At 42.6% G+C, this 8650-nt stretch overlaps 1 protein-coding gene and 1 long non-coding RNA gene across 3 annotated transcripts; both read left to right on the forward strand.

The window, feature by feature from the left end:
- Nucleotides 1–984: 984 nt before the first annotated feature.
- On the forward strand, nucleotides 985–3301 carry LOC112576343. Its single transcript, XR_003101809.1, has 3 exons — nucleotides 985–1075; nucleotides 1529–1727; nucleotides 3264–3301. It is a non-coding gene; the product is annotated as an uncharacterized LOC112576343 (long non-coding RNA).
- Nucleotides 3302–3625: 324 nt separating this feature from the next.
- LOC112576346 lies at nucleotides 3626–8351 on the forward strand. Of its 2 annotated transcripts, none has more exons than XM_025258714.1 (5): nucleotides 3626–4417; nucleotides 5121–5305; nucleotides 5635–6114; nucleotides 6396–6751; nucleotides 7167–8351. In XM_025258714.1, exons 1-5 carry the CDS (start codon nucleotides 3665–3667, stop codon nucleotides 7505–7507), a joined length of 2115 nt encoding a protein of 704 aa, XP_025114499.1. In that variant the 5' UTR covers nucleotides 3626–3664; the 3' UTR covers nucleotides 7508–8351. The 2 variants fall into 2 exon arrangements, with proteins under 2 accessions (XP_025114499.1, XP_025114498.1); XM_025258713.1 differs by having other exon boundaries at nucleotides 3627–4417; nucleotides 5121–5326.
- The last annotated feature ends 299 nt before the right edge of the window (nucleotides 8352–8650 follow it).

Raw genomic sequence — 8650 nt, forward strand, 5'->3', positions numbered from 1 at the left:
TGTCAGTGTGGAATTATCTCTTAGTTTGGGTATGATGTCTGCCAGCATCTTGAATGGTTGTGTCTTCTGTCTGCCAACATATGTTGTTTGCTCCCGTGCTATATTGTGTCTGTTGTCTGCCAGTACGGTATCTGTCAGTAAGTTGTTTTTATTGCCTGTCTTCCAGCACACATATTGTCTATGAAGAACAAATGTGCACATGCAGGAAGTGTTTACTGATTAGTAGTCTTGGTCTGTAACTAGTGTTGAGACATACATTGTAAACATATGCTACCTCTGCACACTGCTTATTTCTTGCTCAACAAGGCATCATACATTGCTTAAGAGTCTCACTAGCCCTGAGAATTCATTCCTTGTAGCTTATTTATTAAATACTAGTCATGAGGTAGGTGGCAGACTCGGAAGTCTGGGTTTATTGCTTTTGACTGTGGAGCATATGGTTGCTGACTGACAACCTCCTTAGGCTCATAGCAGGGAAAACTGTGTTCTCTCAACACATGTCCATCAGAAATATGTACTTAATTTATAAAGTTTGGTAAGGGAAGCTGATGGAAAGGGTTATGTTTCATTTTGCCATGCCATGCAAGACATGGTGACCCACTCCCATTCATTGTCCACATATGCCTCTGAGCTAGTTAATTTATGTTTTACACTTACGACTTTTCACAAGTATTGTTCTTAACAGCTGAGTCTGTAACTGTTCTTGACAAGCTTGACACAGCCTGCGCAAACCAGCTGACACCATTGCCAGGCAGACACTTGACTGGAACCCTCGGGGGAAGAGGAGAGTTGGGAGACCGAAGCAGACTTGGAAAAGAGGCAAAGAACATCGGAACCACCTGGGCCCAACTGAAGGGGTCTGCCCTATACTGGGTCCGCTGGCGAGGTGTTGTTGCGGCTCTATGCTCCTCGAGGAATAACTAGGAAAAAACAAACATACACAGAAAATCGGGCAAGCCCACAAACAGTTTGCCTCCAGTGTTGAGACCGTGTTCCCGGATCTTGATTCTCACACCTATACTTCCTTTCTCTTGTTTACGCCAGTGCTGAGGACCATAGAGATAATTAGATGCTGGTGAGGATGATTTGTTCCTTCATAAAGTATCTTGAGAAAATCTCAGACTGACATAAACTTCTTTTGGCGTTCGTTGAATAGCATTACAACAAGTCAGGAGTATCAGGAGGATAAACATTCATTGACTCGAATAATCTAGATGATGACACCTTTGCCTGAAAATGTTAATATTTTTTTCACTTGGTTTACTAACATCATCATCAAAAATAGTTACGCATAGCGGGGTTTGCCACTGCTTGCTAATGGAATCTGAAAGCAACTCAAGCGGCACGAGGTGGGGGAGGGGTGTAGTGGAGACGAAATCTCACGGAACTAGAAATTTCATGGCCTTTGTGCACATTGAATTTATCTGGAAAAACCCACCTCCCCCCTGTATCTCTCTGACAGCTCAAATGGAAACATAAATGATAAACATGAATCCCACCCGTACTTCGATCTCTCTCTCTTTCACAGGCACAAGGAACATGGCGTGTGTGAGAGACACTCCAGTGTAACCCAGTTTCGAACCCTTCTGCCTCCTCACAGGTGAGGAGAGAAAATGTTTAGAGTGTTCTCAAGTCACGTGACAGCATTTGAGGTCACTGCGGAACATGATACAACACGGTGTTTCCAGAGTCGCATGTAATCCTGCCATGTGTAGACGCGAAGACAGGTAAGTCTTTTTACTAACTAACCCAGACATTGAAATCGCTTAATTGGTTCATTTAATGTTTGCGTGTTTGTATGTTTTGGCTGACTTTCACGTGTGCAGCAGTGTCTTGGCGATATAACTGCCTTTTCTCTTCACTGATCATGCATGAAGATTTACGGGTGGATGTACCTGACTGTGCTACCTAGTGACATACAGAAACACACCCACACACGCTGGCTTCACACTGCGATGGCGAAGGAAGTCAACACAAAACAAAAAATAACCTACTGGTGTCAGCTGTACCGTGTCTGCCACCGTGATGTGTGTCTGTAGGTGTGGTTGGCACAGATTAGCTTGGTGTTTGCTGACAACATAGGTATACTGTACCCGTATGACCATCATTGTTTCGCTTCACTTAACTTTGGGAAGCGACAAACACTATTCAAAATGATATGGATGTATGCGTGTGTGTGTGTGTGAGAGAGAGAGACCATCTCTCGATTTTATTGCCCCTACCATCTGGCTCATATCAAATGGTATGTCTCGATCAATGCTTGAATATGAATGACTAAAGATTGTAGTACGAAATACTGTGATAATATCCACAACATACACTGGGATGTGATCTTGTGTACAGCATACACGGAGAAGTTAGAAATACAAAATCTCATCACATACACATGTAAACATTATGTACGTATATGCATATACACATACATCGCAATCAATAAACTAGACACACACATGTGTGTACACACCATAATCAATAAACTTTATATATTTGCCCAGTAACACACATACACAGGAGCTCGCAAAATTCATTTTTAAAAATTATTTGCCGCTGTGCAAACTTATGTTCTACCTGAGCCTACTATATATAGTGATGCGATAGTTTGAAGTCTCTCTCTAACCCTCTCTCTCTCTTGTAATTGGGTCAAGCTGACAGTAGAAACCTTTTGATCAGACATGTTGACGTATGTAGGATATGTTAATTCACCTTTAACATGTAATCACAAATAAAGTGTACACATGAATGCTCACAACTGGGAGCTTTCGTTTCCTATTATAAAAAAAAGACAAAACAACAGAACAGGTTTACGTGTCCTTACAGTCCGCTTCCCAGAAAGAATAAATGCTAAGCTAAATGCTAAATTCACATCTTCCAGACATCCTTCATTGACGATCACGTGACAGTGATGACGAAGTAAAAGTGGAGGATATAAACAGTCGAGATGAAAACATAGCAAAGGAACAGTTCACGACAACCGACGACGTAGGTTAACCCCCACCTCACCCTCATACCTGCTACCTTGAAGGAAAAAAAAAGAACCTGCGTCACTAAATACATTTAAATGCTGCCATAACACTCGCTCGTTAGCGACATGATAAAGGTCATGAGACGACCTGTACAGACGACTGTACCTTTATCCTCACATCAGTACTAAAGCTGTTTCACAAACCTCGTGTATCATCATCACGTATTCTTTAAAGAATATTCAGAGAAGGTAAGGTCATGTAATTATAAACATGATGTTGATGCTTCAGGTTTTCTTTCAGACAATGAGCAGCGGAACAGAGATCAGCCTCATCCCCGGAGAGGAACTCAAGCAACGGACGCTGCACCCGATACACTTGAACCTCAGGGGAGACTGTTACCGACGATTTCTGATCATCCTCCGTCTACTTCACAACAGTAAGACAGTGAAGAATGTCAAAATTAGAATAACTGCTATCATATTTAAAGTTTGCAATTGTCTGTCATTGCTGATGATATTACTTGTCATCGCATGATGCAAAATAAAAGAGATGTAATTAATTCCTCCAGGAAGTAAATAGAGGAAGAGACTGCAACGTTTATAGGTCACGTGGCAGATGGCATTCTGCAAATGAGGATGTACAGTTTATTAAGACATAGAAATAATTAAATAAGACCTACGATGTAACATTTTCTTATAAGAATGGGCTATGCACAGGGAGTCATCGCAACCGAAACTCAGACATTCTGGCTCCAGTGGGTTGAGGCCGCGTTCCCTGATCTCGAGTCACAGGCCTACTTCCTGCCTCCTGTCTACGTCAACCGCGTGCCTATGACCAGGCAGTCTGTTGGTGGTCAGGATGTTTGGGTTCTTCAGCATGCACCCGGACAAGCTTGTCAGTCCATGGAGCCAGCGACAACTCCACCAGTTGTTTCCATTTCTCAGCCTTTTCTCGTTCAGGACAGTGACACCAGAGATGATGCAGCCATGCAGCGGGTACTCCTCCATCTTCAGAGATTGTTTGACCAGAACGGAGAAGTGTTGGTCGGAATAAGTCAGCTTCAGTTCGGACAGTACCTGGGTGAACCTTGTTATGCTGCCGAGGCTGCCCAGCTCCCCCTACCCGCCAACCTTCCTCCTGATCTGCCAAGAAACTGGAAAAAGGGAGACTTTGATGTGCTTCTTATTCACCGACATTACGGGTTTGTCGTCTGTGAGGTGAAGTCTTTTGGTGAAAATGTTAGGGAACTTGACTTAACACAGCAGGATATAAACAGTAACATTAAAAGGAAACTGAGACAGGCTGTGTCACAGCTGGACAAGGCGGAGGCCATGTTGTCTCACCTGGTGTCTGATGTCTGTCCCGATCTGCGCATCACTAAGACCATCGCTGTCCCTAATCTCCCAACTGCCTGGGTACAACAGGCTATATCTGATGATCCCCAGCTGAGCCAAGTAAGGATTGTAGTAGTATTATGTCTCAAAAAGAAAGGATTCAAATTGGTATTTTAAAGATTTGTTCAGCGAAAAATGTGTCGGATAAAGTTAACTAACATTCTTTAAACCCAGAAGAATAAAGTAGATCAAGTACTTATTTTCTTGTCATTTTCTCACTAGCTTTGGCTTTCTTTTATTACATAGCTATTGACTTCTAGGCCTTGCTGGGAATATCTTCCAAATTGTTAGCATTCTACCCTCTCGGCGGGTCCCTTCACTCTGCAAAAATATGGTCTCTTGTGATGCATCGTCGTTTATTTTTTTCTCTGCTATTTTTTTACCAAGTTCTTTTATAGTGTGGATTTCTCTTACCTCATTTCAGTCAGGGTAAGAAATGGTATTTTTAGAGTAGGAGCAAACAACTACCCCCGAACACGGAGGAGCGCATACTATCCGTATGCGGCCCGATACCCGTGTGACGCACAATACTTTACACGACTGTCCATATACAGCTGTAACATGGGTATCTCACTATCAATATACAGCTGTTATGCGAGTATATGTTAATTCTCGAAATGTTCGTCTCCTGTCAGGTTTTCATAGCCCTTTACACAACATTTCCATTTCTACATTTATTTAAATAGTGTGTGTACCTCCAGCAGCAGTGCTACCTTAGAGTAATATTTTTTCTTCTTCTTCAAAGCACGTGGTTCTGTTACAGGACCTGTGTCGGTGTCTGGGAACATCAGACCCCGCCGACATCGCTGGTCTGTGTCTGTGCTGTGATCAGCTGTCTGACCCCAAGACCCCGTGTGACGTCAGTAGTCACGTGCTGAGGGAACTCGGACACTGGTGGCAGCGACGTGTGGCTGGGGCTGGACCTGACCGTCACATGACCTTTGATCTGTACAAAACTCTTTTAGCCAGGTCGATGCTAATTTAGAGTTTGCTAATTTATTCACGATAACTGCAGCCCCAGAACTGTCACATGTCAATCTAAGAACAATCAAAAAGCTAATTTACAAGATTGGAGAAAAAAAAAAAGAAAAAAGTAAGGTATAGCCGAATTCATATTTTTTTGTCTTCTTGAAAATGCTTTATTAAATAGAAAGTTAAAAAGATAAAAAAAAAAAAAACTTAAGATAATCAGTAGGAAAACAAGGACTAGTTAGGAAGCAGAAGGAGAAATATTGAGCAAACATGTTTCCCTGAAAACATTCTTTATATATTAACAGGTTCTGTGGACCAGCGACTACAGTGTCTGTAAAATGCATATTTCCTCCACGTGTGAGTGTGAAGACCCTGAGTCAGGCCGTGTGGTGGACAGGAGAGTGCTATACTGCTGTAATCACACTCTTCCCGGAGCAAGTTCACCTGCTACACACGGCGCCTCCCACACTCTTTGTCACCGGACCGCCCGGTACAGGTAAAACTGTGGTGCTGCTGCTGATGGCCATACAGTGGCTGCGGTGTGGTCACCACGTCTACGTTGTGTCTACATGGAAGGGTAGTCGCTTGGCGTGTAGAGTGCTGCATCACCTGCTGCTGCAGACGATAAAGGAGGATCCGACAACAGCGGTATCATCTGAACATCTTCATCTTCTGGAATATGATTTCTTTAACGATAAGAAAGATGCGGACAAGGCAGTGAAAAACTTATCACAGGCAGCGACAGGAGGGGAATTATTTGTCATCGCGGATGAAGCAGGACCAAAGTAAGTTGCACAGAATGTGAGGAAATGAAAGATTGGTGGATAGATGTCTTGCTTTATCTCATGATCAAAACAAGTGTCGTTAAACAATTACTATTGTGGATTCTGATAGATGTTGCCTACACATTGTGAGACTGTCATAAATAACTCAAATGTAGAAAAATATTTTAGCACCAAACTTCGTTGATGCAGCTTTTATCATATCCTCGCAAAGAACATTTAAAGCAACAAGAAATAAGCCCAATACCTTTCTTCATCGTCTGTAACACTCATGCTTGTAACAGGCATGATGTCCAGACCTTCCTTGACAAGCTGCTGACACAAATTCCTCAGCTTCATCTTTGGGCAGCAAGTTATTACCATGAAGCTGCCCCCCGTGGCTGGCAAGAGGAACATCTAACCAGACCCCTTCGCTGTCCCCCGACCGTCGTCAGGGAAGTGGAGAAGGACAGCGAGATCACTGAGTACCACGTTGTCCACCCGTACAGTAAGCGAGGTGTGGCCGACCAGACAGACGGCCCGCCAGTCACACGACTGTATCACCGAGGTCAGGGCCACACAAGTCACCTGCCGCAAGACTGTGTCACATGCGGTCGTGAGGTGGCCAGCTTCCTACACAGTCTCCGTGTTGATGCTACAGGTAGGTGTGGATATTGTTTAACGTTTCTATATACCAGGAACTAATCTCTTCTATACATTTCCATGCTTTGCGCCACCGCATACAACAAATTGTGATGTCAGAAATTAAAGCCTGGCTTAAACAGTTTAAATTACTTAAAACAGTTTTAGTTAAATAAATATTTTAATTTCTTTTGTGCACTGTGTCTTAGTGTAAATTATTATCTAAATATATTTAAGGCCGAAAAGTGTTTAAAATCTGAAAAATGTTTAGCTCCTGGCCTGTCAATAGTGTCATGACTAGTGAAGTAGGTGAAGAAGGAAGAAACGTAATAATGCGCCTGAGGATTTTATTTCAGGTTTGTTTCCATTTTTTATGGAACCTGCATATATATATAGGTATGCGTTTTGTTTATGCACGCTTTAAATATTAACAGAGAATGGCCAAGCATCTTCAGAAACTTCCAGAAGTGACAGTACACCACTTCGTCTGCAGTGGCGAGACATGTTAATGCTGTACTGGGGTGACGTCACCGACATCTCGGGTATGGTGACAGGACTGCAAGAAGCGGGTATCCCAGTGAAGGTGATGAAGGATGATGACATCGAGGACGTGGCCACGGCCCGCAGTGACGTGGTGTGGGTGGCCAGCGGAGATCGTGTTCGTGGTCTGGAGAGGAAAGTCGTGGTGTGTCTGGAGCACCATACAATCTTTGTCCCACTTCATTGGATGTCCCGGTGTACGTCACAACTGGTGATTGTCTCTCCTGACGATTAGCCATGTGAACACGAGCCACAGTCGTACCTCTGTCACGTGATGTAGTCTTGTGTGTCTCTACCTCTCTCACACCAACGCTGCATTCCCTACTTCTTGTCTTCTTTTCTCAGCTGATCTCCATAATATCATCATATCTATAACATATTGTGCTATTATTTTCAAAACTATGCCCATTCAAGCTGCACTTTGACATGTGTCTCTGTACTTTTACAGCAATATAGCTATAGTAATATAGATACTACTGTGTATAGAATATTGTATATACTCGACACGCTCAGTCGAGAAGCATTTGTCAATACCCTTGTAAATACAAAAACACTTTAAGGTATTTCTAATATTTAAAAAAAATATTTGTCCATCTAGGAACGGACTGAACTGAACAAAAAGATTTCGAGGCCTCTAGAATGTTGGCATTAAGATTGAGTCAATGATATTTAGATAACACAAAATAAAAGATGCAATGAGCATTCTTGAATTTGAGGTTTGTTAGAAACAACGCTTAGACACAAAGGAATTTGAGGATGTATATACTACAAGTCTGCTGTATCTGCAGTGATGTCACAGTAGTACAAATGTGAGGTTGTTGTGTGTCTAGGTACAGCTTGTAACATCAAGACTACACGCTCACCTGTCATTACCTGTCCATGTCATTTACTACAGGAGACAAATCACCCATTCTCCCCACCCCTCCCCCTCCCAGTACACGTGACTGTCAGTCAGACAACTGGAGTCAGACCATGATGCACGTGGAGTTCAATGACCTGAGATTCTGCTTCTGCTGGGGTGGCCCTGCCTGGCCATTTGTTACCCTCTTAGGCTGTTGTCCACCATGTTGTGACTGTGATCGCCCACATCAGTCCTTCTTCAACAACCTTAATTCAAGTGTTATACTAACCATTTTTGTTTAGAGATGTGTAAAACTGACATGTCCATGATTTAAATGTAAACAAGAATAATCTTTCAACTAATGATAATGTATATTTCCACACAGCAATACCAAACAAAATAAATATTTTTGTAAGCTTAATATTTCCAACGTAAAATGCAAATGAGTCATCGCAAGATCTTAGGAAAACCACTTGTGCTTCAATCACTACGACAAACTAACTGAGAGATCCGTGTGTGTGTGTGTAGGGTGGGACC

This window comes from Pomacea canaliculata, linkage group LG11, assembly GCF_003073045.1.
Source record: "Pomacea canaliculata isolate SZHN2017 linkage group LG11, ASM307304v1, whole genome shotgun sequence".
NCBI classification, from domain to species: domain Eukaryota; kingdom Metazoa; phylum Mollusca; class Gastropoda; order Architaenioglossa; family Ampullariidae; genus Pomacea; species Pomacea canaliculata.